The sequence below is a fragment of the Haliaeetus albicilla genome, chromosome 24, assembly GCF_947461875.1.
Source record: "Haliaeetus albicilla chromosome 24, bHalAlb1.1, whole genome shotgun sequence".
NCBI classification, from domain to species: domain Eukaryota; kingdom Metazoa; phylum Chordata; class Aves; order Accipitriformes; family Accipitridae; genus Haliaeetus; species Haliaeetus albicilla.
The window spans coordinates 18344830-18367233 of NC_091506.1; the positions used below are offsets into that span (position 1 = coordinate 18344830).

The window sequence follows — 22404 nt, forward strand, 5'->3', positions numbered from 1 at the left end:
TGGTGGGAATGGTTCAAAGCTGTGCCAGGGGAGGTTTAGACTGGACATTAGGAAGCATTTCTTTACTGAGACGGTGGTCAAACACTGTAACAGGCTTCCTAGAGAGGTGGTCGATGCCCCATCCCTGTCAGTGTTTAAGAGGCATTTGGACAAAGCCCTTAATAATATGCTTTAACTTTTGGTAAGCCCTGAAGAGGTCAGGCAGTTGGACTAGGTAATCGTTTTAGGTCCCTTCCAACTGAACTATTCTATTCTACTTGAAAAGGTAATTTAAGTAAAAAACATGCAAAAGGTTCTTCCTGGAATCAAGAGTGTCATTCACACAACAGAAGAGAGATTTTTCTGCAAGAGAACCTTACCAAAGGGAAGCAGCTCTGGGGAGCCGCCTCAGCACCACATTGTTTGAGGTAGTCTGCCCAATCGAAGTCCTGCCCAGGATAACCTAGGTGAAGAAAAAGCAAAGGGGTTGGTTTAACAGCATGAGACTCATTTCAAACTGACATGACATACAGATCACTGAAATCTGTTTGGGTCACTCAAGTTTGTCAGCTGACTAGGGCTTCACTGAGCCATCTGAGGTCAGCCCGCAGCATGGTTCTCACATATTTGAGACACCCTCTTTATTTTCATTGCAGAAGGGCTTTGGGCATTGCCACACCTTGACTCCCATTTTTGACTTGAAATGGCGTCAAACTAAAAGTGACTTCACAGAGAGCAACCTGAAGTGTGAATAAAGTACACCTGCTAAGCAGACAAGGGCAGCAATCGAGACACGGGGAAGCATTTGCACCCTTTTCACAGGGCACAGATGTAATTCAGGAGAAGTTTCTGCAAGATTACTTCATCGATGTCATGTCAGCTCTGACAATTTTTTTTTAAATTAGAACACTCAAAAAGTGCACAATACCAACATATTACTCTCACAAAAACACATTAAATACTAAGTCATTAAGAGAGCAGTTAGATGTCCTAAGAGGCTCATCAAGTTTGCTAACAGCTGTAAATCTGCATACATGTTTGAAGGGAAGAGTCTTAACAAGGAGTCCATCAGGAGACAGAGCATATTTCCAAGGAAAAGACAAACTAAATTCTTCTTGGAGGAAATACTTCACTTCCCTGTGATCTAATAAAAACCAAGTAACTGGAGGGAACTGGGTGCAGAAGTGTGCTGCCATGATAGTTTGAGGCTGGCAGTATATTAGCAAGGAGACAACTGCAGCGGTTATTCCGGTACTAACTTGGAAGCACTCCCCTGCAAGGGATGCCTGTGACAAGGGTTTAAGAAATCAAACACAATTTTAAACCTAGACTAAGAATGTAGGATTGACGTGACAATCAAAAAACATTTAGTTCAACTACCACTCAGACAGGGCCTAACCACAGAAGGACCTATTTATTTTTCTCAGTTTTATCAGTGCCAGTAGGGCTCTTGGGACCTCACACAATTCAGAATGCCCACCATTTCCAGGGGGACTATGAGGAGAGAAGCTTAAAATCTTTGTCAGTTCCAGTCACATGCCTAGAAAGTGAGATTTTATCTTTCACCTGCAAAATTCTAGGTAATGCTAGGTCAAGCAAAGCCACTTTTTGTACCTTACCCAAGGAAAGGCAAGAGACAACCAACCTATGGTTTTTGCTCCTCTGATGTCACCAGCAGCTAAAACAAAACATTCAGAATTCTGTGGTGGTGAATAAGAGTACTGTATTCCTCGTTTTACAATACCATTGACATTTCCATTTTGAGAAAATGAATAAATATTTCAGTAGCTGAGGATCACTTCCCTATTCCCTTATGTCCTGAAGCAATGTTTCAGCAATCTGCTACCTTGCCTGATAGGTCCTTGGAAAAAAAATACTTCATTAACTTGTTAAGTTATATAAGATATTCTAAAAATATTATAAAATGTTGGATAACAGTGTTCCATTCTGACCAGAAGCAAAAATCCAATGCAAAGACTATAGGCTTCTGATATCATGTTAATTAATGCTGAAATCACCATTGCCATCAGCCCTGGAACACATACTCCATTCGTTCAAGTGTTCAGGATTTGATGCATGACCAGCATCCCCAGCCACTGTCATCTTCTCAAATCCAGGCACGTACCCAGGAAACTTCAGTTTCACTAACTCAAAGCTCCTGTTTCTCAGAATTTGGTCTTTCTTGTTCTTTGCTTGTGTTACTACATGTAATTCTTTTGCAAAAGCGTTGTCCTAAACATAGCGCTCTGGGGATTGGCAATCTACTTCGTTCAAAGAAGAGCGAGCATGACAAGCTTGCACAAACATACCTGGTGGGGGACTGAGATGCAAGCCGTTCTTCAGACTCCACTGCACAGGGAAAATACCAGCACTGTTGACGTGACAAATGTAAGACTGGCTGGTTGTACTGTCTGGTCTCAAGTCATCAATTTGTATCATGAAATATTTTTCGTTGTATACCTGTAGTTAGCCAAAAGAGAACCATGTGGTCTTGTAAGTAGCACATACTGATCTACTGCTCCCTCTCCCCCATTTTGATAACTATTAAACAGCAACACTGCACAATGAGAACCCTTTACCTTGAAATACTGTGAGGGTTAAAAAAAAAAAAAAAAAGAATTAAAAGAGAATTTATGGATTCATAAACCAGCAGACTCCTCTGCATTATCTGGAAATTTAACAAAAATTATTAATAATAATAATAAAAGGTAATGTATGAACACTTCAAAAATAAGTTGATCAAGTGCTATATGAAATTTTCTTATGAAAAAAATGCAGAGAAATTAAGAGTGTGGTCTTACTACGATTGTGTAATAACTGCTTATTTCAACAAGGCTGAACTGTGTCCGGGGATGGACTGTCACAAGCAAAACCTGAAGTAACTAGGAGCAGTACATGAAAATGTCAAGAAAAGTAAATGATTTTGCTTTGATTGGAACTGGTTGCACCTTTTAGTACTAAGCGAGCGTCTTATTTGAAGAAACTCTATGTGTATTGGGTTTGTGTGGCAAGGTTTTGGTAGTGAGGGGGTTACAGGGATGGCTTCTGTGAGAAGCTGCTGGAAGCTTCCCCAATGTCCGACAGAACCAATACCAGCCGGCTCTAAGATGGACCCGCCACCGGCCAAGGCCGAGCCAATCAGCGATAGTGGTAGCACCTCTGGGATAACATATTTAAGAAGGAAAAAAAGTTGCAGGGCGCACAGAAATGGCAGCTGGAGAGAGGAGTGAGAACATGTGAGAGAAACAACCCTGCAGACCCCCAGGTAAGTGCAGAAGGAGGGGAGGAGATGCTCCAGGCGCCGGAGCAGAGATTCCCCTGCAGCCCGTGGGGAAGACCATGGTGAGGCAGGCTGTGCCCCTGCAGCCCAGGGAGGTCCACGGTGGAGCAGATCTCCACCTGCAGCCTGTGGAGGACCCCACGCCAGAGCAGGTGGATGCCCAAAGGAGGCTGTGACCCCATGGGAAGCCCACGCTGGAGCAGGCTCCTGCCAGGACCTGTGGATCTGTAGAGAGAGGAGCCCACGTTGGAGCAGATTTTCTGGCAGGACTTGTGACCCCGTGGGGGACCCACGCTGGAGCAGTGTGCTCCTGAGGGACTGCACACCGTGGAAGGGACCCACGCTGGAGCAGTTTGTGAAGAACTGCAGCCCGTGGGAAGGACCCACGTTGCAGAAGTTCATGGAGGACTGTCTCCCGCAGGAGGGACCCCATGCTGGAGCAGGGGAAGAGTGTGAGGAGTCCTGCCCCTGAAGAGAAAGGAGCGGCAGAGACAACGTGTGATGAACCGACCGTAACCCCCATTCCCCATCCTCCTGTGCCGCTGCGGGGATAGGTAGAGAATTCGGGAGTGAAGCTGTGCCCAGGAAGAACGGATCGGTGGGGGGAAGGTGTTTTGAGATTTGGTTTTATTTGTCATTACCCTGCTCTGGTTGATTGGCAATAAATTAAGTTCATTTTCCCCAAGTTGAGTCTGTTTTGCCCGGGACGGTAACTGTTGAGTGATCTCTCCCTGTCCTTATCTTGATCCACGAGCCCTTTGTTATATTTTCTCTCCCGTGTCCAGCTGAGGTGGGGGGAGTGATAGAATGGCTTTGGTGGGCACCTGGCGTCCAGCCAGGGTTAACCCACCACAGTATGTTAAGACTTTAAAAGAGAGACCACCAAAATGTAAGATACTATATTGAGAGACTATCTGTCCTAAAGAAACAGCAACAGTTCCTGGAAAATACACAAAAAAAGATTTTAAAATACGTCCTGGTTTTATGTTGTACAGCAAGACTTTGGTTTACTACATCAAAGCAGGTCTCTTGAGAACCTTTCACCTGCTTACTAACACCAGAAGACAGAAGTTGCTCAAAACCTGCTTATGTTGGAGAGTTTTCATTTCAACTTTTAAACCTATGTGTGGGCCCTTGTTTGAAAATCAGGCCACCTAAATGTCAGAGCTTGTACATAATAATGACATAACCTTTGCAAAAAAAAACCCAAATCTATCTTCAGGTGGATACTCAGATTATAAGGGATTATATCTAATTTTAAAAATCTGGGTTTGACAATTTTAGCCATTTGATCTTTTGAGCTTGTATCCTCATGGAACTTTTCCCCTCCATTCAAATCCAATGGCTTCACCATAAGCAGTTAAGATTCTTTTTCACAGCAACCTGTCCTCTAAGAGAGACATACAAAATACTTAATGTGAAAACTAGTTCAAGGTTTTAAGATAATCTGTTAACAAGAATTTCCTGAGCATTTAAGAATAGAAGTAGCAATAGAATTGAATCTTAGCAGGACAAGTTAAAGAACGCTGGTACCTTGAGAACTGTAGCGGGAGAGATTACAAAAGGAGCCATTGGGTCCACAGCTTCTAACTTCATGCCTTCAGAGAATGAATGCACTCCAATCACAGGTTTATCCTGAAAAATATGTATCAGTGTGATTACCTGCCTTTCTCCATCAAAAAAAGATGTACCTTACATAATTCAACTGAAGAGGATAACTTGAGTTTTTATTGGTTCATTCTAAGAAATGAACTTGTCAGATTCCCAGCAACCTCTCTATAATGAAGAAAAAGGCCAACTATGCTGTCTGAGACTGACAGTTTTCTATGAGTTTTAAGAAATTGAGTCCCCAAGACTTCCTCCTCTGACATTCTCCACATAGAAGCAAGATTTCACACTACAGGGTGGTCTGGTAAGTCAATAGAAATGTTTTTTTTCCCCTAACCTTTAGCACTCATCATGAGCTACAATAGTAGTAGTAGAACAATAGTAGCTGTAGTAGAACTACAGAAGTCTCCATTTTCACCCTAACAAAAACCTGCAAAACAGGGCTCCTGCTCCAGAATTATATATATCCTGCTCTGTATACGACCCAACAAATTCAAGAGCAACAGCACCTCCTCTTCCATTCTGCTTAAGGGTCCAAATGAAGCTGAGAAAAATAAACTAAGAACTTGAACGACTAAATTTACTTCTCAAAACGTGTCAAGATTTTTTTTAATTTCAATTCATATATATTTAAATTCAGATGTATTAGTAACTTTTACTAACACTCAGTATATAACAGGACATCCTACATACCATGTGTAACTATATCAGGTTACAGATTAGATGTTACATACATTAAGCTTTTCAATGTACTCACACAATTATAGAGACTGTAGTAACCCTGAACTCCTCTAGAAGGACAGTAATTCACAAGACCAGCTGGTGAACAACCAGAGATGCCATTATAAAGCATCAGAACCAGGGCTTTTTCCCAGTATGGCAACTAATGGCTCACATAATTGTTATGGGTGTGTTGTCTAACTTAGAAGAATTCTATAATAGTATGATTGTTTTTTATTATTCTTACTTTTTTAAACTAGAGGGAGAAGGAAAAAAATTTTAAAAACACCCAAAAATGCAAAGAAAACAAAACAGTGAAAGGATTTTGAGCAACAATGACTGACTTCCCTGAATCACTTCTTAGGAATATAGCATTTTCATTACATCATCCACAGCATTAAACTACACATATTGTGCCTTTACTTTAAAGAGATCTGTAGGAACTGATGACTCCTCTTCCTCCACTTTCACCTTCTTGAGGATCTCTTGCCAATCTGCTTCACTCTTCAAGGACCTAATGGCTTGAGTTAAAAAAAGGAAAACAGTGAATGAAGTCATTCTTCCTTCTTCTTTTCCTTCAGAACACACAGCAATAAAGCCAAATGTTTGATTTGTGCTCCTCCAACCGCTAAATTCCTATCTGTGCAAATACTTTCCTTCTTAAAAATTGTTTTCTTCAACATTTGGATGTGTTACAAAAAGTGACTTCAGTCAAGCAACACTGTATCACCCATATGCTGCCTAGTCTAGTTTTTCCTGAGAAAACAGATCACATCAACACAGAGGAAAACTTCTGGAGAAACGTATAACCAGAAAACAAATCCCCAGCTGGATAATGCTAGCTTGTTTTATGCTTAAGCAAGCAGAAAGTTCAAGAAATGTTCCACAACTCTGTCCCAGCTGCTAAGTTACTCTTTTAGCATCTGTAATTGCAGATCATACACCTCTGATAGAAGAGGAACTACTTGTACTAGTGCCATTGCGCACAAAGGATCCCTGTGAGTATATCAAAGGTCTTATGTAGACATAAAAAGGAAAGAAATCCAGTAGCTGACTAATATTTTTAAAAGACATTATTCACTCAAATAGTGCTGTGGAATCCACCCATCTAGTTTCTATAAGCAATTTGGTGTCTCCCTTTTCACAACTGTGATTTCAGCAGAGATTGGTCAAGCACTAGAAAAGGCAGTATGCTCAGTCATTTCAACAGAAATTGGTTTGGTTTCCTCAGCACAATTTCTTGTTGCAGTAAGCGGAAAACATTAAAAAAAACACAACAAAACCAACTGTTCTAAACAAACTGCACTTCTGCAACTAATAGCACAGACTGTGCCAGAACCTTAGATGTACACCTGCCTTTGCAGAAAGGCTTTAGTGTAAACGCTCAACATTTTCCAGTTTTATCCCAAGGCTTCCCCTCATCAGGAAACATGTTACATCACCGCTCAGCTCATAAGCAACCCATTTGTCTTTCAGCCATTTTATGGCCCACTTCTTTGATGACCCACCCTGACATGCACATGCCTGGAAAACATGGTCATCTGTCCCACCCTCTGCCTCCACTTCCATGCACTCGTTCCCTGAGCACCCATTTTTAAGGACATTTTCATATCCACATAATACCTCTTTAGACAGTGCCTTAATTAGCCCAGTGGTCTTGGAGTCACAACGGCAAAAGCTCCTGTTGAGCAGTACTTCAAAACCAGATGACTTTACCCCCACCAGGAATACAAACCTACCAAAAATAACTATGAAGGCAACCCCTTCCTCAGTTCCTCCCTTTCCACAAACAGGTAGAAAGTTTTGACAGGCAAAACCATTTCAGCAACTTATTTGAATGAGTGAAAAGTCTTGTAGGACTATTTACTGGTGTTTTCACTTACATTTTACTAGGTAATATTTGTCAGATCACACACTGATTATGTGACCACCATATGCATCCAGAAGGCAGCTTTAGAACACTAAAGCAGCAGCAGTATTCTCTAGCCTCTGACCACCATATAAGATATAAGTTTTGAAGTACCTAAAGGTGGTTGCAGGCTATATCCATGTTGAGCTGCCCACCCCACTTGATGAAGGAAAGGATCCAAGTAGAATAGCCATTGGTCAAATTTGTCAGAATCCTCCAGCCCTTCGTATCGCAATTTAAGTCTCCCACCAACATTTTCTACCACGTTGACTATCCACGCTTCCAGGGAATCCCGGATGTTTTGCAGTTCTAATCGGGACCCTGGTGCAATGAGATCCAATGGATTTTTCCCTCTGTGAAGCTACAAAAAGAACATAGATTATTCTGTACAACAGAACAAAACAAATCCTGTAATTCCACTTCTTTACAAACATTCTTTTTGCATAAATAAAGTATGAATACAGAAGTAAAGAAATACAGGTCCCTTACTAACACAAAACAGAAATGACAATGTTTAGAATCGCTGGTGCTGCGCTGGTGAGCTTCTGCACTGCCTGTAGATACAGTCACAAATTTCACTTAAGTCTTCCTCATCATTTTCAGAAGCATTATGACTTGTATACTCAAGGTTTGAAGGAAACATGAATAATCTCTTTCTAAAACTGAGTCATCTAGCATACAAACATGACTAGACAGAAAACATACAAAGATAAAAATGTTAGTTGTCAAGAAGATGTCGGCAGCATTTTCCAAAAAAATTATGTTCTGTACTTTACAACCAGACACTGATACAAGGTGTAAATACTGTCTTAAGTGCAGAGGAGGGGATACAAATTTGGTTCTTCACTAGCAAAAATGCAAGTGAAACAATAACCTGCCCATTAGTTAAAAAAAAAAAAAAGTGAAAGAAGGAGTCAACTCAGAAAGGAGACAACACGAAAGCTAGATAAATAAAGGATTATTCCCTTAGAGCTGTAAGAAGGAGGAGAAGAATAGGAGGAAGACTGAAACCTAAGGGAGTTTGAAAAAGGTCTTTCTTTTGATAGAATTAATGAACAGCCCAAACCTGCAGTGACAGTTTCAGGACAACACTATCAAAATTAAATACTATAAATAGGAAACACTAGAGAGTGGAACTTTAAGGTCAGCAGCATATTACAATGCTCCCTAAACTTAAAAAAGGGAATTGAACTGACAATCTGAATAGGGATTTCCTTAATGACAAAAGGGAAAATCAAGACAAAACCCAAGATGCAGCACATTGCAGCACTTACCCCCTCCAGCAGGTTAGCAGGAGCACTGCATGCTCCTTTCAGCACCCGCTGAAGGAATTCCTCCTGGTCAGGTATCTTGTCCTTGATACCTAAGTGAAAAGTGAAGAAAGACTGTGATTCTTCCTGTCAGTTAAATATTATTCAGGTGACAAGACGTTACTACGCTCTTGTGCTGCCTAATTGACAAGAATCTGCCACATACTCACCAGTAACACCTTAAAAGAAGAAAAAACCCAACAAAATCTTTAAAGGAAATGACAAAGCAGTAGAATTTGGTGGGTGATGATTAAGATAACCACAAGTCTCTGTAAAAATAAGTCTAGTTCTGAAATTAAGCTAACTCCTCTCTGGTGAAAAAGCAATCTCCTACTGTAAGTCATGGCATTTCAGAAAAACACGGCAGAAAACCTCAACTTGTCATCACAGCAACACCACCTGCGCATAACAGCAATTATGAAGACTACCTGCCAGGCTTACAAAGGACAAAAGCATACTTCTGTATGTACTCCCCACTTCTGCATATAGAGCCAATACCTTCAGGCACTTTGAGAATCTTCTTGTTCTGCTCACACCAGCCAATTGGGTGTAAATCAGCTGTCATGATATCACACCAAAAGTCAGCCTTGCGGTCTTCCCCGTAACCATCGTAGCGCAACAGGAGCAGCTGCCCACAGGTAGTAATGATGGTGGCTACCCAGTAGGTGTTTTGGTCAGACTTGACAGCAACTTCTAGCTTCATACCAGGGGCAAAACCATTCTGCAAACTCGTATCCACCTGAAGAGGAAGAAGATCATCACATTTGAGCATCTCTCAGATACTTCGTGGAACCACAGAGGGAACAATTTAGACATGTTCATTAGCAAAAAACCTCAAGCCAAATGCCATCCAGTCTCTTCATCATGTTATGTGAACCAGATTGGAGTGTACATGGAATCATCACTCATGAAATCTCCTTTGCATTTCATAGTATCTTTTCAACCTTAAATCAATATCTTGCAATTCATCTTCCTGCCCTGCACAATACCTCACCCACCACTGAAAAGCTTTCCAACTCAAGCTGGGCTGCCAAGCTAGGCAAAATTAAAGGTCAAACTCAGCAACACAACTCAGACTTTTTGTGTTAAACTGTGTCTTTCAACCTCTTTGGACGAAGAGCCTGTTTAAAGCACATACACATGCTGTAGGTAACAGTATCAATGTCTCTTCCGCCATGCTCACTTAAGAAGTCACAAATCTGCACAAATTGCAGAATAAGGATTTTTAATGTCTCTACGCAAGAACCCAAATAATTCTGTATGTAGCATTGTTACATAAATTGCATAGAACATAAACACTATGTGTTCTTCAGTGAACTCTGGCTTTGACAACAATAAAGCACCAAATACTGTGTGCGTGTGTGCGCGCACGCAGGTCAGGAATCTGACTGCACAGTATTCAGATACTGAAACATGAACTTAAAAAGAGAAGGCAAAACATTAAGTTTCTTGTATCCCAAACTTCCCCCAGCTCAAACATTCCTGAAAGAGCAGAAGGACCCTGTTCTGCTCTCACTACAGTATGTTTCTGAGCTACGCTTAATTCCATGGCCTCAGTCTTAAAAATCTAACATGTCAATCCCCTGTTCTCAGCTGAATGTAACCAGTGTTTTCCTTCTTAAGTGGTCCCAAGTTCCATTTCCTCTTTGACTCAACTGCAAAAAAAGGCTTTCAGTATGATGCAGATGCAGTAGATATTTTCTGGGTTATTTATTACCAGTTCTGCGCTGACGGTTCAGTAACTGGCATAGCTATTATAGTCTCATCAGCCAGCACATACTGGTTTGCTAAAAATAAAACTAAGAGAACCACATTAGAAAGAAAAGCATATGCCTCTGTTAACTGTTCACATCCTTTAGGTTAATACCCTTCACTTAGAGAAACCCCTTCTTAAAAACAAAACAGCAGGACCCAATACCTGCAGGAATTTTGAACTGGTATTACAGAGGTCATCTCTTCAAAAAGATAGTTGTCTTGCTGAAGAGATATTAAGAAAGACTTCATATTCTGATTCCTGAGAGAAAAGCCATGAGCTCGACACAAAGTCTGAGGAACTGGGAAATCTGTGCAGCTGATTTCTGATACCTGAACTTTCAGCAAAGCCTCACAGCAGAGAGAGCTGCATTCAATGAAACCAACAGCAACAGATGGAGCTTTCCCTGAACTCAGGTGCATTTTTCTAACACTGTCATTTATGTTCCCCGGTGGATACAGCAGAGACCAAGAAGTTAGCCCCCTCTCCTGGCAGCTGGGCAAGACGACACCACTAAGTGGTTTAAAGCACAAAACTTGTTTCTTTAGGCTGGCTCACTGAGCACACTAGCTAGCAGAAGATGCTGTGGAAGCTCGGGGAGTATTTTCTTTGGAGCAGTGGGTCTGAGAGTGGCAGCTTCCTGCTGCACATATGGCAAGCTGAGATGGCCACGAGAGGTTCGTGATAGCACTGCTTAGGCAGCTCCAACTCCCAGGCCCTCCTTCCCACCGAGCACTATCCCCCCGCTTTGTGCCAGGTCACAGGTCAGACCTGGGGATCCGATTCAGCTCAGAAGGAGGTAATGATAATGAACAGGCAAAAGGCATTAGGAGCACGCAAGAACACACAGCAAATACATGTGTTCAGATGATGCTGAACACTAACTTAAGTTTTAATATGTATTTACACACACATATAAGTTGCAGAAAGGAATTAAAAAAGAGCATTCAACATTTCTAGGGAACGTGTATTTAGACGTAGGGGGGAGGATGACAACATTGGCGTCCAGTGCAACTCCAGGTTTTGGTAAGCTCTTTTTCCTGCTAGATTGTAGGCAGAACAGTCACTTTGATCTCAATATTGTTTAATTTTTAAAATGCAAACAAATGAAACATTAGAACACACTTAATTTGAAGAAGTAGCTTACATTTTCCAACGCATCTTGCTCATAGCAAGAGCAAAACTTTCAGAATTACTAAAAGCATACAAATATGAAAAAGTCCTCTCTCCCACCAGCAAGTCTAGTTCTTTGCTAACACAGGCTGTGTAATCACGCATTACATTTTCTTAACCTGATCATGTACTCTCCTACAACATGGGTTCGGTATTGCTCCCCCACCACTCATAATGGGAGCCTGGTCACAGTCTCACCACTCCAATATTTAAAAAGAACCAAACAAAACCATTAAGCTTCCATCTAAAATTTATTTATATTAATTTATTTATTTATACATGTCCATTTGCTCTTGTGCCAATGTTATTCTTCAGCTTAGTTTTCTCCCTTCTGTTTTTTTGAGAGTACAAAGGTAGTCCCCTCTTAGCTCTCCTGATGGTAGACTATAAAAAGAAGTCATTCTTCAAGTCAAGCAACTAGCACTGCACAGATTCCAGCTGGAGGGACCAGCAGTCGCTAGCACAGAGACATCAGTGCCTGTAGGCTCTCTCACCTGATGTACCTTGGAATCGCACCAACATTTTTTTAGTGCTTCGTAACACAGACAGGCTGTCACAGAGACACTGAGGTTCTCCTCCTCTACCTTTTCCAAACCATTGCCTTCTAACGGACAGCAGAAATCCTGAGCATGTGACCTTGCACTACTGAACTCCTGTTCACAGCAAGATCTAGGTGATGTGACGCTGCTGTAATGTGCTCCTCTCCGCTTGTCAATTCAGTGTCAGCATTAACTTTCCAAAATTTTATGCCAAGCTTATTATACAGAGAACATCAAAATCGGCCTCCAGACAGACTCTGAGGGAACTCAGCTAGCAAACGCCTGGCGGCCCCCTTCTGAACACGCAGGCCTCTATTTCCAGGCTCGCTCACAACCCCCCGTGCAGCGGCCCGGCCAGCCCGCCGGGCCGGGTGCGGAGCGGGGCCAGCCCAGCTCCCCCAGCGCGGCTCCTCCGCGGCGCTGCCCACAAGAGGGCACCCGACGCAGCAGGAAAGGACCGGCCGAGGCGGCTGGGCTTCGCCCACGCCTGCTCACTAAAGCACTCTCCGCGGCACTGTCACTTGCACCAGCAAAACCGCACCGTGCTCTGCACACGCAGGGAATAATAACAATACAGACCGTGGATTTTGGTTTAAAACTAACTGCGTTTTTACTGACCACGGCCACAGCCATCAGACCTCTTGTTTGACACAGCTGAGCTGGCCAAGAGTTCAGTGCAGGAGTAACAAAGTCATTCGAAGTGTGTCTCCTGCTGATTAACAAAATATAGCTGCAGCGTTAATTCACTTGGCCACCACTGTAAGGCTGGCATTACAATTAGTTTGTATAATGTCCAGGCTATGATAGCAAGTTTCTTTAACAGAGATCAAGTAAGGTAAACCACACCGGAGGACCAGACAGACCACTCCTTGCACTACTGCAAAATGCCGCTGCTCCAATTCCATGCTTCTCCCTCAATGTGGGCTGCATGGAGGCCACCGCTCTGAGTAAGCTTGCTCTTGCTAGAGCCTTAGTACACTGAGCAAAAACAAAGCAAGCACAGGCCTCTCCCCTTCTGAAATGAGATACCCGAATGCTTATTTTGAACAAAAAGCTTACAATTACATCCCAGCGTATGGAAGAGCCTCTGCGAAGTCCACATCTACTGTGCATCTTTACTGCTAACACAACTGCCACATTTTAACAGATCTTTAATGTTTTGCACTTCTGCAGGTTACCTTTGGACTCAAAATGCTTTCTGATCCTTCATGAACAGACCTCAGTTTGTTTTCCTTCTGATGCAAGTCTCCTGTACCAAAAGTGGTGATACCAGACCCAAAAACCTGAGCACCACGGAGTGCTTTCCAAGCAATGTGCCACACACAAGTCACTACCCTCACTGCCGTGGTAAAAGTCCCACAGCCAGTCTTTGAAAGACTGTAAAACAGTAACTTTAATAGAGCTGGATAAGAATACAGGCTGGCAGTCTGGAAGGTGTTTCAATTGTTGGAAGAGATCCAAGAGGTTTGGAAACCAGCTCTGTGCTGTTCACCTTCACTGACAACCCAGGACAAGAAGGCAGACTTCACATTCAGATCTCACCCAACAGGACAGTGCATGATTTTACCAACAAACATTTGATTAAAGATATCTAAGGGCAAAGACAAGGGCTTATCAAGACTTCATACTATCCATTAAGGCCGTGATCAAAAATTATCCTAATCAGTTTTCTAACTACTCCAGTCAAGTGTTTGGCAGAGCTATTATTTTCTCCTTGGCCTCCTTGAAAGCCACCATTAAAACCTTCTTTGAGAGCACATCTGATTTCTGCTGTTCAAGAACTATGCCACCAACCTTCTAAAGCTAGCTCTTCCACAGCAGTTATCCAGTAGCAATCACCAAAAGAAGAAAGAGACTGGCCAGTTTGGCCTTCATGAGAAAAATTAAGCTTATCTTCTGGTGCAGAAAAGACTAGGAGCCCCTTAACTTTCAGCACTTGTGGATGGGATTACCCTGTGCTTCAGACAGTGAGGAAGACAAGATAATAATTACAACAGTAATAAAAAGGTGAAATTCCTCATTTCTCTTTAAGAAACATGATTCTAGTTAAGTCTTCCAGATCTGAGAGCATCAACTCATTCAAAGAAACCCTAAACATTCAGTATATCAAAAAAACCCGATGTAGGAGGTGGTAAGTAAACATACACTCCCTTACTCACATGTTTAAAAGATCCATGGGGGGCAGCAGTTGCTCCTGTGTCTTCTAGATACTCATCCCAATTGAATTCCACTTCTTCCACACTGGAACCAGCATCTGGAAGAGAAGCCAAATTCCTCCTATTTAGCAACCTGTTGGCTTAAGTTTCAGGCTACTAAGAACTACAGAAAAACCCACTTCAATTCCAAGTGACTGAGGACACAAGTGCGCAGTGAACTTCAGTTACACATTTCAACACACAGACTTTAAGTTGTATCTCGTCTGAAAAATAGTGAGATCCTGAGGATTTTGCTTAAGCAGAAATTGTTTACAATTGCTGAGAGGAGAATATAGGCAGAAGAGTTCTGTATTTGTATCAACAAATATAAGAGACTCAAAACTCTGGGCATACTGGACCTTTGGTGTATTAAATTAAAAGTCATCCAGGAAACAGCAATACCAATAGTAAGAGGTTTGAAAAGAAAGACTAGAAAAAAACCCTGAAATATGACTCTCCTCTATTTAAAGTTAGATAGTATTTATTTAGAAGTTATAAAACACCAAAAGCACAGAGGACGACTCAGGCTAGTCCTAAAGAAAACAGCTCGAGACACAACTGAAATCAAGAACACTCAAATTAGTCACTTAAAAAAACCCAGCTCATAAGGTGTAACAGCTTCTTTAGACCAAGAAAATCTCATTTCTGGATGCATTTAAAACAAAAAATGTGCTAAAACCACTAAAGCCACAGTTCAAAACTCACTTAGGCTGTTAGAGAAGCAAGCAGCTGTAGTGAGCCACACTACAAATTAGTCAGATTTTCTATTATTGTCAAGCCTGTCCCACAGCCCCGGTCTCCCCTGCAGTTCTTGGCTTGCTTCCCTGCCCCCTTCCTATTCCCACCTTCTCCAACGTGTAACCCGCTATGCTGAAAAGACACCACAACCAACACAGGTTGGACTTCAGGTGCCCTATTTAGTTCAGCATGCAGCAACATTATGTTTTTCCTGCAGGCACAGTGCGGGATGACCAGGGAAGGTCCCACTGCAGGTAAGTGGCATTTTTAACCTCAACACACAAACTACAGCTTCAGGTTCACCAGCAAAATGGGATGGCAGTGACATGACATAAAAGTAAAGCTTTTCATTTCCACTTTTAGACCAATTCTACCAATCTGCATAATAGTTGTCTTTATGAATGAACACGAGAGATTTCCTTCTCTTGGTACAACGAAACCTGATACCTTGTTTGTATTTGAAAATGGAGAAATCTCTCTGTATCACAACCACAGGGAGAGCGCAGCAAAGATTATAGGACACCAACATTTCTTACACACTCTGACTTTCTTAGGACAGGTGGTAACTGTTCTTTCAAGGAATAGTAGCTTGAGCAGGAAACATTACATGTCCAAAAAAAAAAAAGAATGAAGTACTACTACATGCCCATATCAGACCCATGGACATGCTGACAACCTGCTAAGTATGCTTCACAGCAGTTCTTAGTACTTGAATAGAGAGGGGCAAATATTTGCCCAAAATTCTGAACTACATTCAATTGTCTAAAAACCCTACAAGTCTTGAGTGTAAAGTAGGTTCATTTTATCTTCAAACTGATTGTTAAGCTTATCTTTGACTTTTCATTGTACTTCTAGGAATTATAATTTCCCAAAATTTAGAAACGTATATTCAATTAGCTTTTGTTTGCTGATGACAGTATCTGTTTTAAAGGCAGCTCTTATCTCTCCCAAACCCGATTTCACTTTGCTATTTTTAAACAACCACAGTTGGTTATATTGGCCCTTCATAAGCCCCAGAGCTCAAAAAATTCAGAGCTTGAATGTCACCATCGCTTTCAGGGGATAATTTTTAACTTACTGAAGAAATAGACCTGGAGAAGGGCAGAAGCAAGTAATTTTATTTTTAAAAAATTTTGAGGGAGTAAAGAGGTTAAGGAACACACCACAGCTGTTTGCAAATTAGGGTGGAGTTGATCAAAGCTTTGGCTGCAAGTCATTCTAAGAAAAACATAATTTCATTGCAAAATGTTGTTAAAACAGATTAAGATTTCTTAACTCATTAAAACCGCACTTTAATATAACCATAAAAATGCTTAAGTCTACAGCTGCAGAACCAAAGTGGGAAGAAACATCAGCTTGAACACATCCATAATCAGTCGAAACCAAGAGCAAACGTTGTCTGATTTTTCTCCTGCCTAGAGAACGCCAGTTCACCCTTTCCCAAAGAAAAGCACCCAGCTGCTAAACAGCAGCAACAACCCCACTTTCATCCAACTCCAAAAGCACTTTGTATGTAAAAAGCACTGCTTGCAATGTCTAATGCATTCCTGCTTGAAGGGAAACATAAAGCAACGTGACTGCTCTGTGCTTTTTAGCAAGTTTGAAAGCCAAGTAGCTCGACCTGGGAATACTACACGGATCTTGAGGCTTTCCAGCCGTGCTCTTTACCAAGCCGCTTGCAGCACCAAGTCTTCAATAACATGTTATCATCAGATAACTGTCTAAGGGGCAGTTAAGCTCCTTAAATGAGGCACAGGTCACTTAACACACTGAAAGGGTCAATTAGTAACTTATGTTGCCACTTAATTGCTGCAAGGAGCTCCTGAGAAAGCCAGTTTGCATGCTGCTCCAGCTACTCTTTCGCCTCTAACGGCAGTTAAAACCAGTTCCCAACTGGATCAGAGTTACCACAGGTCCTTTGTCACTCCACTCATCCACGGTCTCTGCAGCCTGGATGTTTTCATATCCAAAAGAGCTGTTTCCTTCCAGGTCTGCACTGCGGTGAGAAGGGCTCCGATTGCTGTGTACTGTACAGTGCCCAAATCTCACCAGCACACCCAGATGCTCTCATGCAACTCATTTTTCACAGAAAACAAAATAAATCACAAATTCCTGTCCAACACTCATTGCAAATTTAATACTCCTCCTGCTTTATTTTAGGGAGTTTTGTTGAGTCAGAGGGATTTTTTAAAAAACTTTTTAAAAAAGCACCCAGAACTTTTGCTGTTCCATTCATTCATAAGAGTTCAACTCAGCTTGCATTTACACTTTACTAAGGTTTTACAATTAAATGAGGCTAGGTGATTAGCCTCGTACTTCAACCACCGAGCATGCAGAGCTGGGGAGTTCAGGTGCTTTCCTTCCTTTAGGAGACTGGCACAGCTGAGGGCCATGCTTAGCTATAGGATTTAACAGATCTACCTGCTGCTTCTCATACACGGCCCTGCCACAGCATTCCAGGTTATTTAGCGCAGCACTTACTTAACTGAATCAATGTGGAACATGAAAAGTTCGTTGAATAAAGCTCAAAGCAAAAATGCTGTATGAGGTTTCACAGTGAGAGCACTAAATTAGTTTTTTTAATTGTGGCATGTGGTAGGACTACATAAACCATGAAAAATCTCAGAAATCAAGTATCTATTTTTCAACATCTGAATGCAGAAACCCTCCAAGAGTATGGTGAAGGACCATCCCTCTGGTAAGGCTCATGCTAGCTGGAAATCTTTGAGAGTCAGAATGAAATTGCTTTTCTGGTTTTATTGTCAGGACAGTTGCAGCAGAGCAGGCCGTTTAAATCAAGCCTTTGATCTAGTCCGTTGGTATTTTTTGCAAGACCCTATTGCAAGACCCTCGCAGGTTAGCAGATCCCAGGATACACAGAGGACTAGTTTAATGAAGCTACATTCCTGAGGGGCCATATGTCTGTATTAAATGTCCTGATCAGTCTGAGTTCAAACTGCTCAATAAAACCTCAGATATTTACACCAGAAACTCTCACTACTGTGACCAAACTTGCAAATTTGTATGACAGATAACAAGAAGCAAAATCATATTTAATCCATTTAATCCTAAAGCACAATTTATTAATCTAATAAAATGGGTGTACATACATGTATGTTTCTCTCTTTCTCCCCATATTCTTAATTGCTGTAAGTCCTAAATTAATTCAGCTTTCTACTACACCGAGACATATTTTCCTATATATGGTGGGTTGACCCTGGCTGGACACCAGGTACCCACCAAAGCTACTCTATCACTTCTCCCCTCAGCTAGACAGGGGAGAGAAAATACAACAAAAGGCTTGTGGGTCTAGATAAGGACAGGGAGAGATCACTCAACCAATTACTGTCATGGGCAAAACAGACTTAGGGAAAATGAACTTAATTTATTGCCAATCAACCCAGAGTAGGGTAATGAGAAATAAAACCAAATCCTAAAATATCTTCCCCCCCCCCACTCCCTCCTTCCCGGGCACAACTTCACTCCCGGATTCTCTACCTATCCCCCCAGCAGCGCAGGGGGACGGGGAATGGGGGTTACGGTCGGTTCATCACACGTTGTCTCTGCCGCTCCTTTCTCTTCAGGGGCAGGACTCCTCACATTCTTCCCTTGCTCCAGCGTGGGTCCCTTCCACGGGTTGCAGTCCTTCAGGAGCACACTGCTCCAGAGTGGGTCCCCCACAGGGTCATGAGTCCTGCCAGAAAACCTGCTCCAACATAGGCTCCTCTCTCCACAGGTCCGCAGGTCCTGCCAGGAGCCTGCTCCAGCGCAGGCTTCCCATGGGGTCACAGCCTCCTTCGGGCACCCACCTGCTCCGGTGTGGGGTCCTCCACGGGCTGCAGGTGGAGATCTGCTCCGGTGTGGACCTCCCTGGGCTGCAGGGGGACAGCCTGCCTCACCATGGTCTTTCCCACGGGCTGCAGGGGAATCTCTGCTGTGGTGCCTGGAGCATCTCCTCCCCCTCCTTCTTCACTGACCTTGGTGTCTGCAGGGTTGTTTCTCTCACATGTTCTCACTCCTCTCTCCGGCTGCAGTTTCTGTGCCCCAGCAACTTTTTTTCCCTTCTTAAATATGTTATCCCAGAGGCACTGCTGCCGTTGCTGATGGGCTTGGCCTTGGCCAGCAGTGGGTCTGTCTTGGAGCCGGCTGGTATTGGCTCTGTCGGACATAGGGGAAGCTTCTAGCAGCTTCTCACAGAAGCCACCCCTGTAGCCCCCATGCTACCAAAACCTTGCCATGCAGACCCAATACACTACATTAGACAGGATGACTGAGCCACATGTTAGCTCAGTGGCAAAGAACAACTTTGGCAAAGGTGGGGAAAGAAACCAGATGTGAGTCTCATCTCTGTGGCCTCACCATACAACTAGTTTCTGTCAGTAAAGCTTTCAAATCAAGCTAACATTATCTCAGGTAAAATCGGAGAAGTGTCCTACAGAGGTTCTGTGGATAACTCTTATCCACTCTGGAGGTGAGAAAATTGTCTGTAAGAATACTAGAAGCTTCCTAGGTAGGGGTATTGCTTCCCATTTATCATTATTTCTACTACCATCATTTTGAACACTACCTCTTCCTTTCTGAATTTTACCATGAATTATGTCCTGCTGCTCTCTGATGCATACAGGAAGAGAAAGAATACTGAATTGTACCATTTGGACACAAGAAGGTAGTGAAATATTAAGGACATTAGCCCTTAAAAATACCTGCAATGGAAACAGCCTACACCAGACTGTTTTGATCTTTGGATTTGAGTTAAATTCTCACTGCAAATAGTTTTCATGCATCTTTAATGTGATTTAGTTGAAGACTGTCATATTGGACATTTAAGTACATCACACTGAAGTCTGCAAGACCTTCAATTAAGTCTAACCTAAAGGTTTCTCACCCTGAAACTTAGATATATTTCAATCTGATTTTAATAACAGTTAATCTTTTCCATCTATACTGGCTGCAAGGCCATGAATAAATAAAGAGAGGATGGAATTTCAGCAGCTGAGGAAGACTGTGACAAGAATGAAAGTCGTCTTATCCCCCTGTAGTGCAGGAGAGCATCACAACCAACAACCTTGACCACCGTCTGGGTTCTTGTAGGCAGAGAGCCTGTATGTAACAACCAAAAAGACAGAGCGGAATCTCCAAAACTGCTAAAAATCATCAAGTGGAAAAAATGACACCAGTCAAAGAATATGAAGGGAATGTTCCAGTAGGGGTTGGGACTGGTCTAACTCAAAGCATTTCAGGAAACAATATTAGAGGGCACAACAAAATCAATGTGCTTATGCTTACATGTGTAGCATTTGCTGGAAACTAGCTTTGAACTCAGCAAGTAAAGCTCTCTTCAGCTATTGTTTGCTTTTCACAGCCACCTGTACTCAAACCAGGCACAAATACCATGCTCAGGAAAATAGTTGTTGAGTAATTTCAATGCAGTATCAAACCCTTCCTAGCTATTCCGAAAGCACACACAGGGAGGACTGTGTGACCTCTGATACCTTTTGAGGAAGATGGAAAAATGTCAATAAAGGTTCTACTATGGCAGGATGTGCCTGTGAACATCCCATCGCTGACCATGTATACGTGTCCTTAGTGTTCTTCTCAGCTGCTCAAAGCCTTTTCTCTTTCTTGCACTACATGAGAGAAGTTAGCAGTTTCCACTAGCAGAGGAAACAGTGTTTGCATGTGCCTGGAGACATTCTGCATACTTGAGCATGCTGCTTTTTCTTGCTTATTTGAGGATATAATGTTGACAACAACTTGACTGATTGGCTATAATTAATAATCAAAAAGCATATTTCAGCATCATAAAGCAGATGATAGCATTCTTCTAAAAGCACTGTAGATTAAAATCACATTTAACTTTTCTTCAGTAACACTGACAGCAATTAGACTTTCATAAAGTAAAGGTACAAAAACTACCAATTGTCCTATGAGAAGAGCTGCTTGTTGGACAAATACCAAAGGAAAGTAATACTCAGATAAAATCCTAATGCAATTGTTTACACTGGTAACTACAAATTCAAATTTACTTTATACTACCTGTACCAACACTATAGGTAGGGACCTCCTCAAAGAAAGGGATCAAACCATGGCAGTCAAGTCAGAAAAATGGATGGTCCCTACCCCCGCAAGAGTGTACAATTCCAGAAGTGTTTCAGAAAGCTGTTAGTATCCCCAGCTACCCCAGACAATCACTTTTCCCAGCCTAGTGTTTCAAGGTGAACCAAAACCTGAGCTAATTTATCATAATATACCACTCTGCAGCAGGTTAGGAGTTGATATCCCAAGCCTATCAAAGCAGGCACACCAAGGCACATCAGAAAAACAGGACAGACTACAATGGCAGCAAACAACTTCAGTTATCTGACTTTTTAAACCAGCAGCATAACCTTGTCAAAATATTAAGAACAAGATGAACACAAGGACAGAACACGATAATATTAACCACTTTGACAGACAAATGCCTTAAAATAGTAGCGTTAAAGCCACTGAGCTTTTCATAAGCCCATCTCATAGTGGTATCACAAAGAGGAAAGACACAGCTTCTTAAAACACAATTACTAAGGTGGGTTAGATTTTGTCCTCCTTTAAGCCAATGATACACCCTGCTTTTGAAATAGAGCAATAACAAACATAAGCCCCGTAGCCAGAATCTAACCCACAGTCATTGAAATTTGAGTTTCTCCCTGTATACAGTACACAGCATCAGACACATGCACTATGAAACATTCACTGCGCTCATCTTTGTTCCATCTCATTTGCCAATTTTTTTGAGAATTTTTAGCCAGGGAGCTCAGCTGTACTATTACCTGCATCATACTGCTGTTCTCCATTCATCTCCACAGTAGCCCAGTGATTATTTTGAGCAGCCAAAAGCAGGGGAATCCAAGGCTGTCACAGTTTGGTGGTCATGAGTTGCCTCCCGCCTTCAATTCTACTGGCAGCCAGGACATTCAAGAAGGTATCCTGAAAAAAACCTGAAAAGAACAACCGATAAGAAAATGTTTACTGGATTTTAACTACTTTTAAGATACATTAAGAACATTACTCCAGCAATAAGCCAAAAACTTTAAAGCAAACAAGGGCATCTCACTGCATTTATGTATGTTTAGCTATTCCACATCCTTCATCTGCAGACCAAACTGATGCTAGAAAAAACATATTTCCTAAATCAGGCAATTATAAAGCTGACTTTCAACATCT

At 42.0% G+C, this 22404-nt stretch overlaps 1 protein-coding gene across 2 annotated transcripts in view; it reads right to left on the reverse strand.

Annotated features, from left to right (window-relative positions):
- SFMBT1 (Scm like with four mbt domains 1) overlaps positions 1–22404 on the reverse strand; it is an 85037-nt gene that overhangs the window by 19329 nt on the left and 43304 nt on the right. For both annotated transcript variants that reach the window (XM_069812459.1, XM_069812460.1), the window contains exons 2-10: positions 22011–22178; positions 14431–14525; positions 9305–9545; positions 8771–8859; positions 7611–7857; positions 6011–6108; positions 4793–4894; positions 2289–2439; positions 360–442 (exon numbers count right to left, since the gene is read on the reverse strand). In XM_069812459.1, the coding sequence (XP_069668560.1) occupies positions 360–442; positions 2289–2439; positions 4793–4894; positions 6011–6108; positions 7611–7857; positions 8771–8859; positions 9305–9545; positions 14431–14525; positions 22011–22038 (1134 nt within the window). In that variant the 5' untranslated portion in view covers positions 22039–22178. The remainder of the gene's footprint in view (positions 1–359; positions 443–2288; positions 2440–4792; positions 4895–6010; positions 6109–7610; positions 7858–8770; positions 8860–9304; positions 9546–14430; positions 14526–22010; positions 22179–22404) is intronic.